At 44.1% G+C, this 24,913-nt stretch overlaps 2 protein-coding genes across 11 annotated transcripts in view; one reads left to right on the top strand and one right to left on the bottom strand.

Moving 5' to 3' along the window:
• LOC119197309 (neurocalcin-delta A) overlaps positions 1-13,527 on the top strand; it is a 48,816-nt gene extending 35,289 nt beyond the window's left edge. For all 7 annotated transcript variants that reach the window (XM_037453513.2, XM_037453518.2, XM_037453515.2 and 4 more), the window contains 4 exons: positions 3,795-4,205; positions 10,482-10,587; positions 11,112-11,233; positions 11,450-13,527. In XM_037453513.2, coding sequence (XP_037309410.1) covers positions 3,828-4,205; positions 10,482-10,587; positions 11,112-11,209 — 582 coding nt within the window. In that variant the 5' untranslated portion in view covers positions 3,795-3,827 and the 3' untranslated portion in view covers positions 11,210-11,233; positions 11,450-13,527. The remainder of the gene's footprint in view (positions 1-3,794; positions 4,206-10,481; positions 10,588-11,111; positions 11,234-11,449) is intronic.
• Positions 13,198-22,468, bottom strand: LOC119197308 (grainyhead-like protein 2 homolog). Of its 4 annotated transcripts, none has more exons than XM_037453507.2 (15): positions 21,880-22,468; positions 21,107-21,293; positions 20,564-20,995; positions 20,429-20,484; positions 19,894-20,146; positions 19,618-19,729; positions 18,707-18,801; positions 16,792-16,950; positions 16,656-16,713; positions 16,358-16,497; positions 16,210-16,247; positions 15,999-16,087; positions 15,830-15,915; positions 15,594-15,658; positions 13,198-15,191 (listed from the first exon to the last, which is right to left on the bottom strand). In XM_037453507.2, exons 1-15 carry the CDS (start codon positions 21,891-21,893, stop codon positions 15,077-15,079), a joined length of 1,899 nt encoding a protein of 632 aa, XP_037309404.2. In that variant the 5' UTR covers positions 21,894-22,468; the 3' UTR covers positions 13,198-15,076. The 4 variants fall into 4 exon arrangements, with proteins under 4 accessions (XP_037309404.2, XP_037309406.1, XP_037309403.2 ...); XM_037453509.2 differs by having other exon boundaries at positions 19,996-20,146; positions 21,880-22,466; XM_037453506.2 differs by having other exon boundaries at positions 15,999-16,090; positions 21,880-22,465.
• Positions 22,469-24,913: the final 2,445 nt, after the last annotated feature.

Below are 24,913 nucleotides of genomic sequence, written 5' to 3' on the forward strand. Positions count from 1 at the left end.
CATGTTGCATGCCTTCCTTGTGCCTAATTTATCCCCTTACCATCTGATAAATACAGAAATCCGTGTCACCACTTTGGTGGGTTTGCAGTTGGCTGAACATGTCATTAAGAGCATCAGAGTGGTTTCACCGCTGTGTTATGTGTGCAGACTGGAAATGGAGTGTAACGTAACAGGCGAAGGGTCATTGTGGGTCAGGAACCACAGCTTCGTGAGCGAGAGATCTTCTGTTGTAGCGCTGGACCGAGTCATGGTCCTGGATCTCATTAGAAAAGAGTGAGGTGTCGTCGCTCTAAAGCAGCGGCAGACAGCAGTTAGAGTAAATGGTAAATGGCATGAAGTCAAGAGGTGCTTTTACTTACTCAATCATCCCCTGCAGTTATGCCATTACACAATCTTGCATGAGAGGACTAGTTGTGGCCAAAACTGTGCTATTGCGATATCAGTATCAAAGCAGAATCCCAATCCGGGCTGACAAACATGTTATTTAGACATCACCTTAGACTTGAGAAACTTAGAGGGCCCTTTTTCACTTTTCTGACTGAGCCATCTATTAATTTCACCTCTGGATTCCATTTTAAAGAACTTGTTGTACAATCTTTGGTGTATTATTTTAATAACAATAACAACTCCTTACATTTATCACTATATATTTGTTTGTCTCAGAGGAAATTACTCTACTTCTCTCTTGGTTTCTTTCCTAAGTAAACATTGTAAATATGGGTTTATGCTCTCAATCTCTAGTTTCAAGTCTTCTGTGCAGCATGATGTTTATTTAGTACATGATGGTCCATTTAGAGACAAAGAGATTATAAAGTAGGTATTGCTTGAGGGCGGGGCTACGGTGATTGACAGTTCACTACCCCGGGGTTATCCGCTCTGGGGGTTTCCGTGTGTTTTCCCCCAATCAAAGTTAATTGTCACATTTTGGTTGCTGCCTCGCACTACGTTTGGTTACAAACATAACAGATTGCGACCTCCAAGTAACAGTCAGCAGTCAGCGCTACTTGTCATGGTTATAACTTTATTACAACAATGAATAGCCCACAACTAACACTCTTTATCAGAGTAAAACACTACAACACAATAGTTTGTGACACAAAAACAATTTTCAATACTAATAATTGTGACAACACCGAACTGCATGCTGACACCGTAGTGACATGTGACCTGTGTAGTTACTTGTTTTCTCATTCCTCTTTATGAGATGGTAGTCATCGACTAGACATCGTAGTGACATGTGACCTGTGTAGTAACTTGTTTCCTCATTCCTCTTTATGAGATTGTAGTCATCGACTAGACACCGTAGTGACATGTGAACTGTGTAGTAACTTGTTTCCTCATTCCTCTTTATGAGATTGTAGTCATCGACTAGACACCGTAGTGACATGTGAACTGTGTAGTAACTTGTTTTCTCATTCCTCTTTATGAGATGGTAGTCATCGACTAGACACCGTAGTGACATATGACCTGTGTAGTAACTTGTTTTCTCATTCCTCTTTATGAGATTGTAGTCATCGACTAGACACAGTAGTGACATGTGACCTGTGTAGTGACTTGTTTTCTCATTCCTCTTTATGAGATTGTAGTCATCAACTAGACACCGTAGTGACATGTGACCTGTGTAGTAACTTGTTTTCTCATTCCTCTTTATGAGATGGTAGTCATCGACTAGACACCGTAGTGACATGTGACCTGTGTAGTGACTTGTTTTCTCATTCCTCTTTATGAGATTGTAGTCATCGACTAGACACCGTAGTGACATGTGACCTGTGTAGTTACTTGTTTTCTCATTCCTCTTTATGAGATGGTAGTCATCGACTAGACACCGTAGTGACATGTGACCTGTGTAGTGACTTGTTTTCTCATTCCTCTTTATGAGATTGTAGTCATCGACTAGACACCGTAGTGACATGTGACCTGTGTAGTGACTTGTTTTCTCATTCCTCTTTATGAGATGGTAGTCATCGACTAGACACCGTAGTGACATGTGACCTGTGTAGTGACTTGTTTTCTCATTCCTCTTTATGAGATTGTAGTCATCGACTAGACACCGTAGAGACATGTGACCTGTGTAGTGACTTGTTTTCTCATTCCTCTATGAGATGGTAGTCATCGACTAGACACCGTAGAGACATGTGACCTGTGTAGTGACTTGTTTTCTCATTCCTCCATGAGATGGTAGTCATCGACTAGACACCGGCGTGAAAGAAACTTTCAGCCGCTGTTGTCATTTCTGATGAAGCAGTTGTATTCATTAGTTCTTGCCGTGGGTTTTTAGTACAGAAGTGAATCATTTCCGGTGCCTTGGCAAAGCGAAGGCCATTTTATGGACACATACAAGAAGAAAGAAATGTTTGGGAAGTGACTGCAGTCGCTTCAGACATGTCTGGTTCTTATTATAGTTTTATTGTAATTATGAGAAAAGATGTTAAAATATGAGCATGTGGATACTAACATGTACACAGAAACTGCACGCTTAATGTATTAAGGGGAAAAACGAGATGAGGAGCCGCCAGTTCCTGTTTGTGTCATCAACAGATACAAAGCAGACACTTTTCTTATCCCTTGTCCCTTTTGTCTGCCCACCTCTATCTTATTTAACCTTGACACTTGGTATATTGAAATATGTTTTTTATTTTCATTTCGAAATATAGTACTTTGAACTTCCATTCACGCTGCCATATTTCTCAGTCTAAACAGCAGCCAATCACAGGATTGTTTTTTTTGTAACAAATAATGTCACTTTTTATCACATCACAAAGATGATGTGATAAAAAGTGACATTATCCAACTCGAACGATGAATCTGTAAAACATTCACTGGTTTCTGGTCCCTCATTAGCAACATGTGATGCATTAGGCTCAATGTCTTTTCCCGGAGGGGGTTTTATTACATCTTTTATGACATTAAAATTGACTGCAAACATGGATTATAGAGCTTTATCCTGTTCATAAAGATCTATGTGACAAACACTAATGCGCTAGTTCCAGGAAGAGGATAAAGAAACCGTGTGAAGTAATGAGTCCGAATGTTGATTGTTGAGAGGCTCGGCTTCAATATAATTCGGCTGCACCACCTTTTCCTCCCAGTGCAGCGGAACAGATATTTTATAGACCAATCAACGCCTTACTGGGCATATGCTATTGTGTGTACTTGGAGTACACACTGCTGTTTTTTCCATGGAAAGTTCAAATATTTTGTAAATTGGGACGGCTTTTCGACCTGATAAGCATGACGTTTGAAAAATAAATTGTTGAAGCCACTCGAGGACACAGCAGCAGTCACTGACCGTTCATTTTTAAATAGCCGACTGCTGATGAGTTCTATCCGAAGATGAATGCACGCATTCAGAAATACTGTATTACGACAAAACAAAATAAGGCCTTTCCATGCACGCCTACCACTGGAACTCTCAATGCCTTCAAAACGGACCCATTGAGCACTGATCGTGGGCCACAAACCTTTGTGGTGTGGATTACATCAAAAATCAGACAAAAGTACAGGGCTCTCCCGGGATACTCTTTCTTGTGCTAATTCTGCAATCGTAGCTCCCAAAGGAAGTTTATTTTTACTCATATATGACATGTTCGGATGAAATCCCTCTGAAACATCTTGATAGAATTCAGCAAGTAATTATTGTAGGGTCGAAGGTCTATACATTACAATCATGTCTCATGAGCAGATGTTCTTCTTCTCAGTTTGTCTGTTGTGACGCAATAAATCCCTTAGTACTATATTGCTCTGTAAACTGTGTTTACTCCATCCTAACAACTTCACCTCCCTCTGTCCCCCAGCTGAGAGCCGAGTGACCGACAGGACGGACAGACATGGGGAAGCAAAACAGCAAGCTCCGCCCCGAGGTGATGCAGGACCTCCTGGAAAGCACCGACTTCACCGAACATGAGATCCAGGAGTGGTACAAGGGCTTCCTGAGGGACTGCCCCAGCGGGAACCTCTCCATGGAGGAGTTCAAGAAGATCTACGGGAACTTCTTCCCTTACGGTGACGCCTCCAAGTTCGCCGAGCACGTCTTCCGCACGTTCGATGCCAACGGCGACGGGACAATAGACTTTCGGGAGTTTATCATCGCGCTGAGCGTGACTTCGCGCGGCAAGCTGGAGCAGAAGCTGAAATGGGCATTCAGCATGTACGATCTTGACGGAAACGGGTACATCAGCAAAGCCGAGATGCTGGAGATTGTGCAGGTGAGTGTGCATGTGGGGAGAAGGACACACACACACTGATTGTTAAAAATCTGTATTAGTGGAGCTGCAATGGTATCCATGACACACGCTTTATGAGACTAGTAAAAGCCGTACTGGCACTTTAAGGACAGGAGGCATCTCATACAGACACTAAGATGTTAAGATGAATTGAAAAAAGCAGTTTTGCAACCAGTCATTTGCATAACCTCTTAAATGTGACTTTTCACTGGAAATAATTACGCTGCTCTCCACCATTTTACTTCCTCATATGGAACTACCGCTTTGCTTAATCTTTGTCTGCATATGCTGCTCAGTTGTCAGCTTGTATCCAGCATTAACCTGTTTTGTAGAGTATTTGGTTTCTTTGGTTGTGGCCTAATGTAGCCTAATTCTGGAAATATCAGAAAGAAGGTTGTGCGTTAAATCCCTGTCAGTGTTAAAAGCCTTGCATGCTAACCTGCTGTTATTCATTAACCTAATGAAGGTGAATGTCAACTGAAATGCCCAGCGGCATCTGTGGGCTTTCAAACATTCTAACCAACATCGGATTCCCTCAAGAAAAAAAGATTAAACCGATAAAGGCCTACTCATTTTGAAATTAGATTTCTAGTTTTTTTTCAGGTTCTAACAGGATTAAATGCCATTTCTTTGTCGATGGGATGTTTAGCAGCTGTACTTAACGTTTACACTGTAAGAATGAAAAAATGCTGTGCCGGTCAGCAGGGCTCATTGGACTTTATTAAAAGGACAGGCTATTAAAGGTGCACGCGTCCGCATTTGTGTAACAGCAGCTAGTTGGTAACTTAAGTGTCACCTAGTTTCCCTTCCTATTGAGCAGATTACTTAAGCACTTAAGCTCATCAAGGAATTGTTGTGGGCCTCTTTTGAGCCCCTACTGACTGTAGATGTTTTATAACGCTGCATCATTTTAGACCGAAGAGGAGGTACGTCACCTGAAGAACCAACTGCTGACCAACACCCACAAACAGGCATCAACATGAGCCTTAAGACTGCACAGCTTTGAAAGAGCAGATTCACAATGCACTGTGCTTCATGCTGAAATCATTTGAAACCAGAATGATTCATCATTTGTTGCACACAGTCCGATTAGTGTGGTGTGTATATATACTTATATATACCTGGGTCTAGTGAGCATGTCCCTTTGCTCTTCCATTGACTTGGCCAGTATAACTTTGTTTCATAAGCACCGTGTGAAACAAGTGCCAATACCTTTGGTTCAAACATCCGCCTGTCACTGCACGACATAAACTTCTGGCCACTTTTGCCTCAAAGGTGCTGCTGTTCCCAAGGACGGCCGCCTACATAAAGCGCTCGCTCCCTGGCTCTGTGCACGGCTCATCAGTTGGTATTTCGGTCTTTAATGAGCCAACAAGTGCGTGTTGTTATTATTATTGCGTTTGGTATAGCTTTGAACGCCATCATGACTTGGTTGGTAAGGGCTCCGAGATGTAGTCCACAGTGTTGTTGTTTAGATGCAATGGAGGGTTTTAAAATGCAGCAGCAGGAGCTGTGTTGCTACTCATTCGATTAGACTGTGCCATTCATCACTGCTGAAGTGCATTTGGAGACAGAGCCCAGGGCGGCCTCTGTGTCTCAGACACACACACAGAAGCATATCTACTCCCCCTCTGCATTTGGCTCGCTGATTCTCCCCCCTCTAAGCTACCCACCCCCACCAAGAGAGAGCAGGCTTAAGAGGAAAGTTTCAGGCAGCGCTGACTTTTGTAGATTGACTGGCGGAGTTGAAACTAAGCCTGAGCTCAGGGTCTTTGAATAAAGTCTGCAGCTTAATGTGATCACAGTGAATGCTTTCAGCGATATCAGAGGGTGGCTTGGCAGTGGATATCTTGAATATCTTGGATATCCTAGTGTGGGGGCCAGCAGCCCAGACATACAAACCTACTGACCTGAAAGACAACAACATATGTTCTTTTTTTTGCATAATAAAACTAATGAAAGAGCTCATCCTGGTGCTTTTGTGAGGTCACATATTACATAAACCTGCACTTAGACAAATTTGTGTTCTGTTACAAAGCTGAAGCTCAGTCCGATTGGCTGGAGACCGTCTGCTAACAGCAATTTTCTAATTCTGCCGTAGATCCTCAATTGGATTGAAGTCTGGGCTTTGACTGGGTCGATTTAAACCATTAGCATGCTTTGCTCTAACTCACATGTGTCAAAATGCTTAGGGTCATTGGAGGTTCATCTTCCAGCAGGACAAACCGGATTTCAATCAGGAGAGACAAGTGAATGATTGGTAGTTAACATTTATTATGCTGGATGATGCGGTTATGAGTTACACATTTGGCGCTTGAACTCAACGAGGCGATTTGGGATCGCGCTGTGCCCTGAGCGGCAGCAATACATGTGTCCCCCGAGGAGGCCGGACTCTGGTGGTGGTGGTGGCTGGAGGTTCTGCTGGAGTAGGCTGGAGATGCAGATGGGTTGCCAAATCTCAGAAGCCGGATGGTGCCGGGGAGGTGGAGGGTCGCATGAGACGCCAGCAGGATGATAGAGGCACACGGCACATTTAAAGGAAATGGTGACAGCTGATGGCCTCATCAAGAGGGTTTGACATTGACAGCCAGTATAGAACATGTGCTGCTGATGGGGGAGCAGTACGAGTGAGAGGCCTGTGGGACTAGCGTAAGGGGATGGTCTTCCTGTCTGAACTCACACTATTGCTTCTTTTTTTCATAGTCATCCTATGGACAGAGTCCCCCACCTCAGCTGTGGGTCTTTGCAGGTCCTCCAACGTTCCCATGGGCCCAATGTTCTCCTTGTCCAGCTTGTCAGTTTGGGTTTTCTTAGAAGGTTTGCGGTTGTGCCGTATTCTTTCCATTTTTGATGATATCCACACAATCCCAGCACTTGCAATCTATAAACTGTTTGTACAATTACACATATATTTCCCATTACAGTAGCCCTGTAATGTTCTCACTAAGAAAAAAGTTGTGGAAATTACTTATTTGCATTTCTACTTAAAAAAATGATGAGGGTGAGAACGTTAATTTGGGTAATTTAGTGAGATTGAACCAAGTAGAGGGTTAGATGAAATGGATCACTGCTCAGGAGCACAACGTGTGCATGTTTTGTGTTACCTTTTGCAGTTCTTTAATTTTTACTTTTTCTAGCTGTTTAATTGTGATGCAAATAACCACTGAATTCTATTTGAATGAGCCGCCTATGTTGGTATTGGTAGTGGGTCCTATTCATGGAGAACAACCATGAGAGCCTCGTGAGTTTTTATGTTTTCTAAAGGCCGCCTGGTTCTGTGCGACGGTGCAAAAAGTCACTGCCCCTCAACTAGTGGCACTACGCAGCCCACTCGACTCAAGACTATCGAATTGGCGGCAGTGTGCACCCACACTGTATGCTACCAAATCCCACTCACTTTCCCTTTAAACGCTGCTTGTCGACGTCCCTCCGGGTGTCGATTGATGCACTAAAGAGGTTCAGACAACAACATTCACGGGATGATACTTTCCTCCTCACTCTGATTTGGAAAGTGGCCACATAATAGTCTCGGTTAAGTAGCTCTGTTCCTTTGCTCTCTCCGTCCTCACTTCACTGTGCCCCAAGCTGGCTCTTTTTCTGCAGGAGACAAGGCTGAGAGGGTTTGGAATAATCAGTGATGGAAGGGGCTAGATTAGAAACGTAGAAAATACATGCAAACGTGCAAAAACAAGTTCTTTCCTTGTTACATTTGTAAGGGAATTGAAGAGGTTCCATAGTAGGAGGTAAGGGGGGAGACGGAGACCCTGGCATGGTGTCAGGTGTGAAGAGGACAAAACCAATGAAGAGAAGGCTGGGGTTCTGTGGACACAAGGGACGGAAGGATTGCAACTTAATTACACTGGCTTTGCTTTTGGTGCAGCGGAGATACTCTGGACATTAAACCGCCTCGAATGTGCTACCTAAAGACTGGCTGGCTATGTGGAAGGATTAGGCGGGTGTCATTTTTTTATTCTCTGTCAACAAATCCCCTTAGAGGGCTTAAGTGTGTTAGTCCATTTCTCATTACTTCCTTTCAAACCCATTTGTCCCTCCTGAAGACATGTAACTTTAATTAAAAAAATCCCGTCATCATTAGTGAAAGGTGGCTGAAACAGCAGGAAGTTTGACAATATCATTTTCTTTTTCTCAATTATATATGTATGAATAGACCTTTGAATAAGAATATTCATTATTGACATATAATACCTTCATCCCTATTGAGCATCAACACTATTTGTAAAAGTAGAGGTTCTGTGAGTCCCATCTAATGTCAGCCACAGTGGCGGCTGGTCCATAGAGGGCGGTGGGACGTGGCCCCACCTTGAGCCAAAAAAATAAATTAAATTAAATTATATTCAAAATACATTTTACAAATAGTCAATATGTGTCTATTTGTGGTTTTTAAACATGGAATATATCCGGTATTGTTTGCAAATTAAGATATCTGCTGGACGTCCTCTCTGCATGTCTCAGCTGGACTCGGGCCGTGTCCCAATGCGGCGCCCATAGTCCCTCGCCGCCTTGCGCTGCGCTCTCATCAGGAGTCTTGTGACGCGCCGGTTAACATAACACGGCAGTGTCCTTCCAAGAAGACCCGACCTCGGTACGAGAGAAGAACCTTTATGTGTGTGTTCTAACAGATTTTATATAACTATATTTAATCGGCCCGATAGTCAGCGACACCCTTCCCTATGATTGAATGGTCTGGCCCACTTTTGATCTAAGTCGGCTGAAATGACTTTGACACCCTGGTCTATTGTTATTTAGTTTAAACAAAGGAACCAACTCTATATGAAAACGGCTTTTGAGTAGTTGTCCACTGCAGTGACCACGATCTTACATGTGGTGCTCTTTTGAGTGTTGGTGTCAGCAGGACGGTGTAAGTGGGATCAATATGAGCGTGTGTGTTCATTAATAACCCGTCATGTCAGCCAGTGTGACATGACATGTCATCAAAGGTTTGTGGAGCTCTCTGGCACAGAGGAATAAGGATGCATCTTTGGTGTGAGCTGTTGGAAATATTCAGGCAGACTTAAGCTCCAGATTGCTTCACTTCTTATTGGTTGCTTGTAATTTGGAGATTTTGAGTTTTTAATCTCATTCCACTGCGTTGCTTGGGATTAGACCGACAGCTAAATCCCCATCATGTAACATTGGCTAAATGTACTAAACGCTCCCAGCTGTTTAAAGGGTTTTGATTAATAACAGCGTTGGCTGAAATGAAAACGTGTATTAAACGTTCCTCGGCTCCATGTCGACCCAGGAGCCAAGCTCCCTGTAATAGGAGACATAACCGGCTCCTCTGCCTGTAATCACAATCAGCCCTCCCCTGTTCACATGTCACATCCCATTCCCCTCAGATCCGCCTTCTTGTTAGAGACTGAGGGAGTGGGCTGTGATTCCACTGTTTACTGCCCAGCAGCCAGAGAGCAGGGGAGACACAGCCCTGGTAAATAGTGCGTGAGGGATGCCTCCCCCATCTGAACCACTGAAATCTAATCTCCCAACAGTGGTTCAGTCTCCGTAGTCTGGAGCTGGGAGGCAGATATCAGCCACAAGGGGCCGCTATTGCTGGACCAATCCATGTTAAATAAAGTATACAATGCTGCTCTTCAATTAGCAGATACATTCAGTGATCCATACACCTCGTAAATGATCCCCACGAGACCCGCATTGTCTGCTTGTGAATGCAGACGGGACGAGAGTATGGCACCGAAAGGCTTCTAGTTCCCACTTCTGGTCGGAGTGGTATTCACCGGCCCCCTTTGAGGGACTTTGGGTGAAGAGAGGAACCCAGCGGCTAGCATCTGGTAATGATGTAGCTTTTTTATTAGCTACAAAAGAAACTGGATAATTGAGCTAATGTGCTCGTAGTGTGTGGGTTAGGGTTTGATCAGATTGGATCGTGGAAGAAGGCAACATGAATTGGCCCTGTGAGGGAACCAGAAGTTCTCCAACCGTGGTAGAACATAGCGTGCTCATCATCGACTACCAGTGCTGCGTGAGGAGTTGATTGAGAAAGTAACTCGCCAACTGCTCCATCTAAGCTGTGAGGAAGTCCGAACGCTAGAGTTTCTAAAGAATGCCTTCATACGTAAAGCCACAAGGGAAACTCTCTCTTCACACCTCCGTCAGCTTCATCATTCAAACGTTGAGTTAGACTCCGTCAGATGGAGTTTATAGTTCGTGCCTTGGGTTCAGAATAGAACCCACGGATCACTCACTGATCATCCGTCCTGCCCTGTGTCCCTTTGCTAGGCCATCTATAAGATGGTGTCGTCTGTGATGAAGATGCCCGAGGACGAGTCGACGCCCGAGAAGAGGACGGAGAAGATCTTCAGGCAGATGGACACCAACAGAGACGGTAGGCTCAGCGCGCAGAGGAAAAAGAAACGACTCGTGTTGCATCTGAATGATTTAAATTAAACAGCAGTCATTGGAATTACAAGTGTATTAAACAGCTTGACACTGCCACCTGGCTAGCTGGTAGCTGCTGTCACTTGTAGAGCTCCTCCAGCCTGAGGCAGTCCATCGACAGCAGAGCTCATGTACCACCAGCAGTCTTAGTCGTGTGGAGTATACTTGAGGTACTCAGAGGGCCGCTCATACAGCACCAGCGCTCCGGGGGTGGGAGATGCACTGCAGGGGCGGCATTAGTGAGTCGTGTGCGTGGAAGGAGGAGGATGGGATGAGTTTTCTCTTTGCTCCTTCTGATAAGAATCACGAGTCGAGGTGAGAGAGGAGCCGCCTCAACACCGCCACCTCTTGGCGAGAGAGGTCCAATAGAGAAAAAAGGCTGTGAGAACAATTACCTGTTGTAAGATTCTTTCAACGCCTCTAACTGGGCTACACTCATCTTTTGGGGTCCGGCTCTGTCGTGTGCTTCAGGTAAGCTGTCTCTGGAGGAGTTCATCAAGGGGGCGAAGAGCGACCCCTCCATTGTCCGCCTGTTGCAGTGCGACCCCAGCAGCGCCGGACAGTTCTAATACCCGAGGACATCGACACAACCTGTAAGGCTTCGCACTCGCCATCTTATTTCACCCTACCGTTCTATCTTTGAAAACCACAAAGAGTTACAGTTGGAAACTTTGCATGGGAAAACTGGAATAAAAGGGGAATAAAATGTATATTTTGGGGTTTATTTAACTCTACCTTATCATATATGACAAAAAAACATTTTGTGTCATCATGTGATATGAAGCCTGTCTCTTGGTGTGTCTCCCCAGGTGCTTCTTTTGAGGGACTCCACATGCACCGAATTCTCCACCCAGACTGGAGCAGACTGACGATGAAGACGACATGCCTTCAACTTGCACTGAGGATGTCAAGGATGGGCACAGGAGCCAAATCCTTCCTTCCCCACCCCTTCCCCCTTTGAGCTTTTCATCAAAACCCTCCAAACCCCACTGATTGTAGTTGACCAGGATCCCTCGGTTCTCCTATCGGCATGTCAGAGTATAGAGAAGGCCGGCAGCAGGTTGTGTATATACAGTTCAAAGTGGAGTCTCTGTATCCCTGTCTTTGATTGGCTCTCCGGTTGGGGCAACACAGAGCCTCTGTCTCCTTAATGTGTACCGTAGGCAGAGTGTGTGCATGAGACACCATGAGAGGGAGAGGGTGGTGTTGAATAACAGGACATACTGTAGGTGAGATTATTTAATCTGCAGAGAGGATGGTGAAGTGTGTCCTTCACTCAGAGCGATTACTGCTTTTTCTTTTCTTTTCCTTTTCTCTTTTCTACTGTGAGAAAGTGTACGTGTGTTTGTGCATGTTACAAACTTTTTTTGTGCTGGGACAAAATTACATGTAATACTATGCTATTATGGATAAGTGCCCTCATCAGTAGTTTAGATTTTTGTGAAGTCTCACAGATTTTATGAAGTATGAAACGCATTCTTTTATCCACCATCGGTTCCAGTGATTTTTTTTTTCATACCTGCAAGAATGTGACGGGGAGCTTTGGAAATGTGGCGGTGTGTTACTGTGCTGTGACTTCAGGAGAATAGAGGAGGAGTCTTCAAAGTATTTCAGTACAATGTAGATATATTAAAAGCACCTAAATTTGTAAAAGCTTTGGACTGCCGAGCTCATAACAGACGTGGTGAAAAGAGGTCAAGCATGCAAACCACACATTAACCACGTTAAGAACGGACACTCGTCTTCACGCTCAAATGTTCTTAAATGCCGCATGACAAACCGTCGGTGTAGGGGTGGAAGACTAAGCAACACGTATGCATGTGGCTTGTGAGCATGTGTCTTTCAAATGTGTTTGTGGGTTTCAGAGAGGCTGAGCGGACCGCCGGTCCGGCCCGAGCCCACTTCCTGTACGTTGGTGTCGTCTGCGCTGGCGGTGCCAGTACTCCGTGTTACTGACAGCCAAAGGCGGCACCTCTGAACGTGAAAAACGTCATGCAGAGAACAAAAGGAGAAGCTTTACAAATGGGCCACCACGCACAAACAAGCTGTACATTTAGAGGGCCCAGGGGGGGGGGTGCTGGGTAGTCAAAGCTGGGAGCTTTTTTTTCTTCCTCTTTCAGTTGAGCTCAACGTTTAAATCACCAATTGTGTACACTGAGAAGTGTATTATTTAACAGCACACTTTCTATCGACTGCAATGTGCAGTTATCAGTACCAAGTAAAGTAAATGAGGCGCTTTCAGGCTCTGAGCAGTATACGGAGGCCCATTAACGCAGCAGAAGGATTCCATAGACTTCTGATGTTGGTCTCCCCTCACCACCCCCCTTCTCTCCAACACTAATCTGTCACAGAAAAAAAAGAAGTTTTTAGGAAAGTTCCACTTGGACTTGTGGGACCCCCCCCCCCACCCACCAGTCCCTAAATATACCAGAACCCCTTCCGGGTAGTCCTCTGCCGTTTTTTCAATTAGAAAAGCTTTGAATGTTTTAATGGAACTGTTTTTTGTGAAGGGAAAAATGCAGAGAAATAACACAAAGAATCACAACTACTACAATGATACTGTCACCATGTGTTGCTTTTATTGTATTTTTATGATATCTTTTTTTTTTTAAATAAAAAGCTAAAAAATAAAATAAAAAAAGCTACATCAAGTGTAACATTTCTGTTAAAACACAAAATAGCATCATGTGGTCAAGTGCCAAATAAAAACAAAACAGTATTGTATGACTTTATACAGTACAATTGTCATCTGTATTTGTAATTGTTGCATTTTGTAGGTTTTGTATGGTATCCTGTATTTAGTGACTGCAGTTGTGGAACACAGGATTCTGTATTTTGGTCAACTTTTAAAAGCAAAAATTAAATTTACAATTTATTGTGTGAAACATGTTATGTCTGGTTAATTTAAATATTGCGACTTCATGGCTTAACAATCATCTGAGCACTATTCCATTTTTAAAATCCTTTAGTTTGCTAAAATGGGACATTTTCTGATAATTTTTTATAGATATCTAGATATCAACATACTGGGCTTAACGTTGTCATCACTGTTAAGTCATTATTTTGTAATAGGCCTTTTTTAAAGGACTATACCTAAACTTCAAAAATAATATACTAATTATTTGATTACATTTTTCAATGCTCGTTGTTGGACCTAATTTACAATTATATTTTATGGCTTTTTTTCACATACAATGAGATTTTTGTGTCAACTTTTTACTTTTATCCAGCACAAGTTGCCATAACTGTATTAGGACGGTTATCTTTTCCTTGACACTGACATACTATTTAATTATATATTTTTTTAATAAACAATAACCTAGCTTTTTTTGGGATAATATGCAATGACTAATTTTTTTTTCGGCGTACTGTGACTGTGTATAATTTTAGTAATTACATTACTATTTCTTTGAGAGACTATGCAAGGACCCTTCCATTACTTTCATAAAATATACTATTTTCAGTTAGTATATTCTACACCTAATAAGAATGTTTTTTACCCCGACATGTCAACATAGGGTTATTGTAATATGGTTGAATCCATCATGTTGTATAGTAACTCCAAAGTTGGCAACTCTTCAGCTGCAGAGCATCTAGACCAAAATCCACGCCAATTTATAATTGTCTTTATTACCAAATAGAATGAATAAAAGATGAATTTTCATCAGTTAACCAAAATATGCTCATGTTAGTTGTGTGTACATGATTTATAAATATTAGGAGCTAATTATTTAATAAAACCTTTATAAATGGGGGTGTCCGATAAGAGTGGTAACAAGCCAAACATCTGACTGCTCATTGACTCATTTCAAAGACTGTACATGATGGTGAATGGAGCAGATGGAAGACAACGTACAAACAGGTGCTATGCATTGGATGTGTAAATGAATATATACAGATACGGTCTCCCCTGTAAAAGGAAAGGCAATAACCGCATGCACCGAGGAAGTAAACAGTTCAACAGCATCCTGGAGACTCAGAGTCTGTTCCATGACAGCGTCTCATCATGTCATCACTATCTGAGAGCACGGATGTGTCACTGGACACATTTAGAGTGCAGTGAGTGGAGCCAATGGGTTAAAAAGACGGACAACCCGCAAAGAAAAGTAAATTAGTTTGGAATCATCACGGGACACATCTAAAAAGTATTATTTACATACAAAACAATACATTGTTTACCTTGATATGTGGAGTGCAAGCGTATAACATTGCATTGACTTGCTTTGAAGCAAGAGCTTCCCAAACATTTTGAATCCCCACAGGGCTGCAGAAGCAAGCAGCGTTCCCTGCTGTTAATTCGATTAGACGCCTGTATAGTGTGTCGTCTCCTTCCTGTGAAACCGCAGCAGGCTGGCCGGATGCTCTGACCTGGGTAGAGGCCTCTCCTCTCGAGTATTTACAAGTTCTGGCTGATCCAGCCCCATGGCCAATATCTGTCAGATCTCTGACAAAGTCACGCGCAAAGATTCGGCTGAGCCCTCGATAGCCAGGATGAAGGTGTCCTCGTTGGAGTAGTGCTGGATTATGTTGTCGTCCATGTTCACCAGAACCCTGAGGGAGACCCAACGGATGCTTATTTTGGTCAAGGCTGACGATTTGAAAAGAAGGCACTGTGTAGCATTCAGGGGGGATCAGTTGATAATGATAGTGTATTAAAAAAAACATTTTGTAAGTGCAGGATGAATCTTTGTGTTTTGGATAAAAACTGTCACGAAATTAAGGTCCATACATTACGGCGTCTGAGGGGAATCATTGAGAGAGACGATACCTTTGGATACTTTTGTTTATGACCAAAAACCTTATGACCATCCGCCTCGGCTGTTCACTGCTAATTAGCAACGGCTAACAGAAAACGGAGATAGTGAACCCGGTAAACCATGTAGCTGCTAAAGGTCGCCGATAGCCTTTAGGTGTGGACGACGCCACAGTGACTCCACAGTCGGACACACTCACCCTCTTTTGCTTTTCTGGTAAACTCTGGCCATCTTGTCAACAGGTATTGCATATTTCTCCGAGATCTGTGAAACACAGAAGAAGACAACTGCGTTTTCAACCTGTTGAAGCACCAGGTAATAAGTGTATCATTATTATTTGAAACGTATTGTATTGCTTTTGTGGGTCTGAGTAAATCCTGTGTGGATTGATGTGTGTAATAGTATCTCAGCATTTAGCAGCTTGTTAACACTCACTGCCTCCATCAAGGACCTTAGGGTTGGAGTGCGCAGCATCAGGGCGTCAAACACTTCATCACACTCCTTCCTCACATACAGCAGAACTGATGAGGAGAAACGGATGGACAAGGCGTTATAATCCATTCAGTCACATGATGTAGTCTGAGACCGAACAGCGTTCACCAACCTTTCCTTTGCACCTCCACTTTGGACTTCTTGGGCTGGGGCGGTAAGACCTCTTCCTCGACGGCAGCTGACATCCTTTTCACCAGAACACTTCTGACAAACACAGCCATCCTCATCATCCTCATGATCAACATGTAAAAAGGGAAAACTACGAGAACTCTAACGACGGGATTTTCAATCTGGAGGTGTGAAAAGAACAGAATGACACGCACCCATCTCTGTTGTCCTCTTCTGTGTTGAAAGCAAAAACCTGTAGGAGAAAGGCCACATGAACCGGTTCACTACGGGACTGAACATTTCGCACGTGTGTGTGTGTGTGTGTGTGTGTGTGTTGCACAATGAGTCATTAGATTCCTTCACCTGCCCGGCTCTCTGCATGTTTCCAAAGTAGACGTCAGGGATGAAGAGCACAGGCTGGGAATCCAGGTCCATCATGGTTTTGAACAGCGTGTTTTCAGGCCTCCGACAGGGAGAGCTCTGTACTGGGTTGCCATGTTTGCCTAAAACAGAGAGAAGCATCTGTTGCCAGGCAACCACCTCTTGTGCACATTGGATACATTTGCGTTCGAGTCTTTCGCCAATTCGACTTAAATCGAGCTCACCGTGGTTACTTCTGCAGGTGAAATCACATCTAATTCAGATTTCATTATTTGTTTACCTTTCAGTCTCTTCTTGAGCTGCTTCTTCTCCTCATCACGAAGTTTCCTCTCAGCGCCCTGCAACAATGTAAGAGGGGTTTACAGGAAAGATAAGGTAAGAGTAGGTTTGAAGACCAAAAACCTCACCGTCCTCACCTTGTCGCAGAAGACCTTAATCTGAGCGAAGGCCCTGTGGATGGGCCTGCTGCTGCAGCCGTTGTAACTGTAGGTGTCAATCTGGATGATCAGAGGCATCCCCTTCACGCCCTTCTGCGAGGAGAAGTCCGTGCTCAGACAGTTTGCCGAGATAAACACCTGGCAAATAAAAACAAGTCAGAGGACAGGGTTAACATCTGGAGGGTTGTGACCTACAGCCAGTAGAGAAAGACGACACATCACAGGTTCAGGTGGAATCAACTGCAAACTTGTTTCGAATTTCTGTCTATTATGCAGTTCCTTCTTGTTCTTGGGTCTCCCGTCGGAAAGAGATTATTTTGGAAAATTAAAAGGATATCAGTGATTCCAAGATACTGGGTATTTCTGCATTTGAAAAAAACATTGGCACATTTGAAAAAAGAGATTTGTTTTTTAATCCAATTGTAAGTCAAATGACTCAGCGATAACAGTGATGGTGAATGAGAAGTCTTTTTACATAATGTCATTTGCAGACAGAGGACCTGAAACATTCACGGTTCAGAGAGGCAACAAGCTCGTGTCCCCTCTCTGCACTACAGAAAAGCCTTCTGTCAGAACACAATATTGATTTGGACCTGAAGACTGCGTTTTGCATGACGACCCACACTGAATCACCCTTTGTTGCTACAGCCCTCTGCAGCTCAATAACGCAGCAGAGCTGATGAATCATTTAGATGCTCGTGAGAGAAAAAGAAGAAGAAAAAAACATTCTCCCAAGATCTGGTGTCGTTGCATCACACTTCAATGGAACTTGCAGTTGTCTGCACACATTCAGCTGCATGACAGAACAGCTTCCCGCCATGATTAATGGTGATGCCAAAACATCTGAACCAACATAGACTCCTGTTAAACAGGTCCAACGGCCTGAGCAGCAGGTAGGCCGAGACTGATAACGGTAGAGATTCTTCGCTCATTTTCCCACTACACGGCTTCAGCTGCATCGTGCCTCAACCTGCAGAGGTGAGGGCTGATTGCTGGAAAGGCCTGAAGCACACTTCAGCCTCCTACACACCCCCACAAACTCACACCTCCACAGACCCAAGCCATTGCATTTTCTCCAGAAGCACTGGACGTGTTGCTGCTAGCATCTGTGTGTGTGTGTGTGTGTGTAGGAGGCTTGTTGTGTGTGCACACACACATTCTAAGCTTTCAAATGCCTTCCTAAAAAGAGAGCGGTTCAGGGGGGCTCTGGTAAGTGGCTGTTGGGTGCCATCCACTCAACCACGCACAAACAAGTCACGCAGCAGCAAGGAGCAAATTCCACGCTCCCACTGCAATGGGGATGGGGATTGTTGCTTGGCAACACAGAGACAGGCAAAATCGCACACAGACTTCCTCACATTATGACATCTGAAATACATGAATCCACTTTCTCAGCTTTGTGAGCTTCTCATGCGTTAACGCACGTTGTTTTTTTAATCAATATTTTGAAAGTCCTTTGCTCACTGGCTCTGAATATAAATAAACAAACTATGGTTCACAGGAGGGGGGGGGCAGTATTGTCTTGGGAGGGGCGTCATCATGCGTCCCAACCGATGAGAGCAGTGTGTGTGTGTGTGTGTGTGTGTACACACACAGTGTTTGCTGATTATCTTTATCCAACTGGCCCCCTTAACAAAAAGGTGAAATCTGAGTCGCTCCTTTCAGGATCTAACGCAGCTATGTCCACGATTCAAAGTAACAGGAGGGGGGGCATGTAGAGCTCTCTCCCCCACAAGTCGCTATGAGTTTCGTGCTGACGAAAGGAGAGAAAAGGGGGGGGACAAAACGGAGCGATGAACTGCTTGAGCGGGTGTGAAAGTGAAGGCCGCAGGACAAACCGTTTCAATCGCTTCCTGCTCTAACGTAAGCCCCGCCCCCTCTCTCGCTGTCGTACCTGAGCTTCTTCGCTGACGTCCCACGTGAAGGAGACGGCGTTGAAGGCGATCTCCTCCACGTTCCCGATAGTGTTGAAGCTCTCCTTGTAGTCGGCTGCAGATCAGAGACACGTGTTTCAGGGCTCTTCCAAAAGAAGGTCATTAAAACCAAAAAACAATGTACGTAAGCATGAGTAGCAGCTTATCGTCGTAGCTGGGCATGGTGGAATCGTCACGGTATAAACTCTCGGGTCATTTTGTCCACTAGTAGACGAGTTTTCTTTTACTGGTCGCTGACCTTTTCTTGCTTTTGAACACCTTATTTTACTTGGTGGAACCATCTTAAACTCTCAGACACTTATTTTTGTTTGGTCTAAAATGGTTGGAAACCGCTGGTTTGATTCCCAACGCATTCATTTCACAAGTTTCTATATAAATCCTGTACGGCTTTGCTACGTCCTAAAGCGCTCTCACCACCCGCACACATGAGGTTATAGATCTGGTGCTGGCATGAACAAACCCACCACAGTGTCTGCCGTCTCGCCTCATTCCAATGAGTTTCCAACCACAGGTTGAGGCCTGTCAGTTGGTGATGGTACAGGATGTGGCTCGAGTCCAGGACCCCGCCTATTTCTCCCGTTAACGTCTATGCAAATGCTAACCCATTGGCTGTCTCTCACAGCGCTCCTGTGGGAAGCGAGGATTGACAGTTATTCAAATTGAGTGGGGTTTCTCCTCGGGGCATGTGACAGGATCCTCCTGGAGGCTCCTGCACGTTTGTTTTTTTTTACTCCAGGTTTTGTGGAGTTTACTTAGTCTTAATAGCTCGATTGTGCCGTTTAATACAAAGTATGCTCGGATTTGTTTTTGGGCCTATTCCTGTTCCCCATCAGGGCTCCTGAATGGAGCCGGTCGTCAATAACAATCTTACCAATGTCCAGGACTCTCTGCTTGGCAGTGTGCTGGCGGGAGTGCCAGTATTTCCAATTCTTCAGCTGCTCGTCTCTGCACTTGTCTTCCCCAAAGACAACCATGACGACACTCTGAAGTAGAAAATATGTCGCGGTGTAATCAGCTCCAAGCAGAGTAACAAGGAACCAGAAACATGATCACATGTCTGAGTGCCGTCGGAGAAAAAGCTAAGTATAGAAGCGAGTACTACCTCCACCTCCACACATCCTCTCCACCAACTACACCCCTCCCTCACCTGTACAATATCGTCCCGCTGCAGCTCAGCGCCTCCCATGGTGCATTGCGCATTACTGGACACGCCCCCATCGGGCCCCGGTGACGGCGAGGGTCCACTCACCCGCACTTTCCCTCGAGGCTGACGTTGGGACGATCTGAAGCCGACCTTGGACAGGGTCAGAGAGTAGAACTGGCCCCGGTTCAGGTAGGCCATGGGTCCTTCCCCCTGCCACGGCCGCAGCGACATGCAGGCCTCCAGACAGTACTGGAAGCTGCCACCGTGACAAGAGAGGGCAAAACATTCATCCATTTATTGATGATACGCAGCAAAGTCAGCCCATTCTAATGAAGAAGTGGTTATGGTGGTTGTATGTTTTTTTTGTCATCAAATACCATGAAAAGAACAATCAAATAAATAGTCTTGATTAGTCTTGCTGTTATCTTTCATAAACTTCTCAATTGTATTTTGTATAACTGTATTGCTAAGCACTTTGTTTTGATATATCAATTAAAGTAGTTATTATTATTATTATCTGTGAGTTTTAAAAACTTACGCCGGTGGGCTGCAGTGGAATTCATCAATTCCCGAGGAGGGTCTCCTGTGGTACATCTGTGAAGAGAAGAATATATACTACATATTATAAACCCAGTGTACACAGGAAGACATCTCGTGTAATAACGAGTCTCACCTCTCCTTCTACGGCCTCCTCATATGTGCTGTCTGGAGTTCCTCTTTGTTCTTCCTTCAAGAACCCGGCGCGGGACAAATCGTAGTGGTTGTGCCCGTGAGCCCCCCGGATCTCCCCTCTGGGCTCCTCTCGGTAGGCCTCTCCAGAGTTGGACACCCCCAGGGACACCTGGCCCTCGGTCTTCACCAGAGCGTTCCCCCCTCCACCTTTACCCTCTCCTCCCCTGGTTTCCCCCGCGAGGAAGGCAGCTCCATACTTGGAGCCCTGGTGTCCTGCAGCGGCGTGGTGGTTCAGGGAGAGGTTGACGGGCATCGATCGGAGGGCCTGGAGATGGCAATCTAGCATCCCCAGGCTGCCGCAGTTCTCCTGCCCGAGCGGAGGGGGCTCCGTGGGTTTGACGCCGCTAGCGACACATCTCCTCTCTCTGGGAATCTGACGGGGGTTTTTGGCAAATACAAACATTTATTTTCCACTGAAACCCATCACAACACATTATTTCAATTTTGTTTTGTTATATTAGGATTTCATGGAAGCTCTTCACACCTTGTAGTAGTCGTAGAGCAGTCCCAGTGCTGCCGCGCTGTCTTCGTCTCCGTTGATGCTCATCATGGCCTTGGTGGCAGCGGTCAGCGGGTTCTCCAGGTAGCTCCGCCATGCTTCGTCCTCGCTGCTTGACACTCTGCGAGAGGGCGCCAGCACGTCATTGGGTACCACCACCACCACCCGTTTACTGTGAGGGGAGGTGGGGGGGGAGAGAGTGGGGAAGAGGCTGTCATGAACTGTCTCAGAAGCCGCATCTGCCAAGCCGCCAAAACTACCCCAGGCTGTTTCACAACAAACGTCCCGTTTACGACGCCCGCTCTTTGTGTTTTAATCTGCGTACACATTGGTAAACCACATTTAGAAACTCAAGTCTACGGATTAAGCCGTAAATCTCACTTTTAAATCATTTTGGAGACCTCATTCACACAAGATGGCAAGAAAGGAAACACAAACAATTGTATAATACGGTTTCCACTCATTTCTTATTTAAAAACAGAAACAGTAACTAGACCTCATGAAATTACAGTAAGGTTTTTCTATTTTCATCATGGTTGTTTTGTACAAGCATATTAATTTTGATTATTTCTGCAATTTAATCTGTAGCGATAGAAACTGCCCCAAATCAAATACATAATCAAGGCATCAACTTCACAATTGATATAGGTCATTGTTCAAGAGAGCAGTTTCAATACAATACAAGCAAAGACATCTGAAATAATTTAAGAAGGTTAAGTTTTAAATAGACTAACAGACGTTATTCCTCGCAGTCTTACCTGTCCAGGTCCATGTTGCCTAAAGGACTCTCAGGTGTTTTCTAGGACCAACTTGAGAAACTGGACTTTCTAGTTAGTGCAGGTAAATTGGTCTGGGAGCCTGAGAACTAGGCGTGCGGGAGGGCGGGCACTATTCAACCTGTCAATCCAAAAAACAATCCTCTCTGACGTCGCGCTCCACGGTGGTTAACGTTTATTCGGATTACCGTGCTGGCAGGTCAACGCTGAGTGGAGACAAAGAACAGCAATGTTTCTGGGAGGGACCAGCTTTCGTTCCTGTTTGGTGAAGTTCGTAATTTGAGGGATTGGTAAACTCTTGCGGTCGGCGGTACCAGAATAAGCGAGGAAACAACAATAGCACGGCTGATTGGCTGGGTGTTTCCACACAGGTGGCCAAGCAGTTCACCCATTGGTCAACGAGGAGTCGAGGGGCGCGGCCTGGAATGAGACAAAAGCGGTCACGCCGATGTTGAATTCAGGTTCCGTGTCCGATGTCGGAGTATTTCCTCACAGTTTTGTTGTGATCTGGTGGAGGTGGGCACAAAGTAGTCACGTGGGGGACACGGATATCATGTTACAATCATTAAGGAAAGTGTCAAGATCAATCAAAGCCAAGGTGAGGTGATTTGGGCTGATAAACCCTCCCCTCCCATGTTAATTTATGATGGCACTGGGCTGAATGTAACCACAGTGCAAATACAAATAATAACTTTTAGTTTAACGTTTAGAATGCATATGCTAGTATTGTCATTTTCATCATGGAGTTTTACAGCTGCCAAGGCAGCAGGAGGAAAGCAGCCTGTGTGAGCTATTGTGGCCTTATTGTTGTATGTACCGTGACACCTTGTGGTAGCCATTAAAACGTGCACCGTGCACACTGTTAATCGGTCGTCCAAAAATGTGGTTGGTTGATTTAAAAAGTATCATTCATATCGGCTATAGGTGCTTCCCGACGCTCATAAGCCTGGGTGCGTGCATTCATAGTTCCGGTTTGTTTGTTTATTGAAGCCTCTTCCTCTTCTTCCTCTTCTTCCTCTTTGCCTTTTTATGGCGGTTTTGGCTCCACACCCCACTAATCTGTGTAAGTAAAAACAGACACAAACCAAACATGAAAATAAAAATCAATTCATTCTCAGATTCTTCAGATTCTATTCATTCATCTTGTTCCCACTAAATAATCCAGCAGACTTTTCCAACTGTCATAACTAACGTTGTTATTAATAATATTCCCCTCTCCCCCGTCTCTTAGATCATTTTATTGAATTTATCTCGCTGACTTCTGACATCACAATGAAACATCTACACTTTTTTCTTCTTTACAGACTTCACACTTTCCATTATTATGTTTCCTTATAATATAGATTTAACTATTAATACCAATATGGCCATTCCTTAGCCTTGTCATTAGCCTCCACTTTTCTATTCCGACCACTAGATCCTGCACCCCAAACTAAGGGTTATTGTTAAACAGATATCTTCCCATTCATTCTGCCATATCTTTTTCATTAGTCCTTTATTCACCACTTCAGCTTATGACTCATATTTACATTAACAATATTTGTCCCCCTCTTCATAGTCTTCTTTGCTGTTTTATCCGTCCCCCTCTTTGTCATTGACTCCAACATGGGCCGGGACCCTCACAAAATGAGCCGCAATCCTCTATGTCCGATTCTGAATAGATTGTAGTATGTCATGAAGTAAATCCTCCCTGCTTCCTGAGTGGCAAAATGTAGAACTCAGGACTGCACACAAGTCTGAAGCAATCACCACTCTCTTGTCTGACGTGCTCTGTCCACTGTAAGGCATTACTTTGGCCATCATCTCATTGAAACACAGATAAATCATCATTGAGTCTTTTCCCACATTCATGCCGCTGGTGTTCTACCATTGTTAGGGTCTTTTGATCTGTGTAAATGTCTATTTAATTGTGGTAAATATTCCTGGCGTCTGACTTGAAAATCAACACTCCCCCCCCCCTTCCACACTCATCTCTCATCAGTTCAAAGAGCTCAGGCTTTGGCAGTAACCACGTGGAATCACTGGCAGAACCACTGCTGGAGAAATACTCATTATCACATATACCTAATTCCCTAGCCTTCTCCTTAGCAACCCGCCCAAAGCTCTTTGTTCGCTATTCATCATGTTTGCAGCATGGCTCAATTGGACTTTTTTTTGGATGGTCGATATCTCCTTGTAAACTGGCCCAATATCATAATCTGTATTCTTCTGCGATGCTGGCCCAGATGTTGTTTTAAAAGCCCCACAACGAATTCTTAATGCTTGTGATTGTATTACATATAGTTTACTCAATACGCCTGTAAACCACACAGCCATAGTCCACTACTGTTCTTATCAGCGCCATATACGGCTTTCAAAGCAGCCCAGTCAACTCGTCTCGGTTCCCACCAAGCATCTCATTACATTAAAAGCCTTTTTACATTTATCCACTATTTTTCCAATATGTACATTCCAGGTGAGCCTAGAATAAAACCAAATTCCTAAATATGTGTACCAATCTGTCCTTATCAGTTCCTTACCATATAAATTCATTTTGACCTCATTTTCAATTTCTTGTTAAGAAAGGGGTTGATTTTCCCCAAATAAATTAAATCCCTATTCCAATTCCCACTTTTTTGATTGTTTCCTGCATCTGTTGCATTACATGTTCCACATTCCAACATCTTTTCCACAGTTCCCCATTGTCTGCAAGTAAGGATCTCCCTTAATCTTATTCAACATCCAACATTATCCAACATTTTCAAATACATAATAAATCATTATCTAAATCACACTTCCTCGTGGTGTCCCATTGTCCACCAAATGGCTGGTTCACAAACACCTTCCCACTCTCACTTCTATTGAGCGGACCAAATAAAATTGCTTGACCCATCTAAACATTATACCCGATATTCCTAATCCTTTCATTTTGATTGATAGTCCCTCTATCCACAGTACATCATATTCTTTTTCCACATAAAAAATACTGCTACCACCTCTTATTGAAGCCTCTCCTGAAGATATTCAACCTGCCAAA

The sequence above is a fragment of the Pungitius pungitius genome, chromosome 11 (genome assembly GCF_949316345.1).
Source record: "Pungitius pungitius chromosome 11, fPunPun2.1, whole genome shotgun sequence".
Lineage (NCBI taxonomy): Eukaryota > Metazoa > Chordata > Actinopteri > Perciformes > Gasterosteidae > Pungitius > Pungitius pungitius.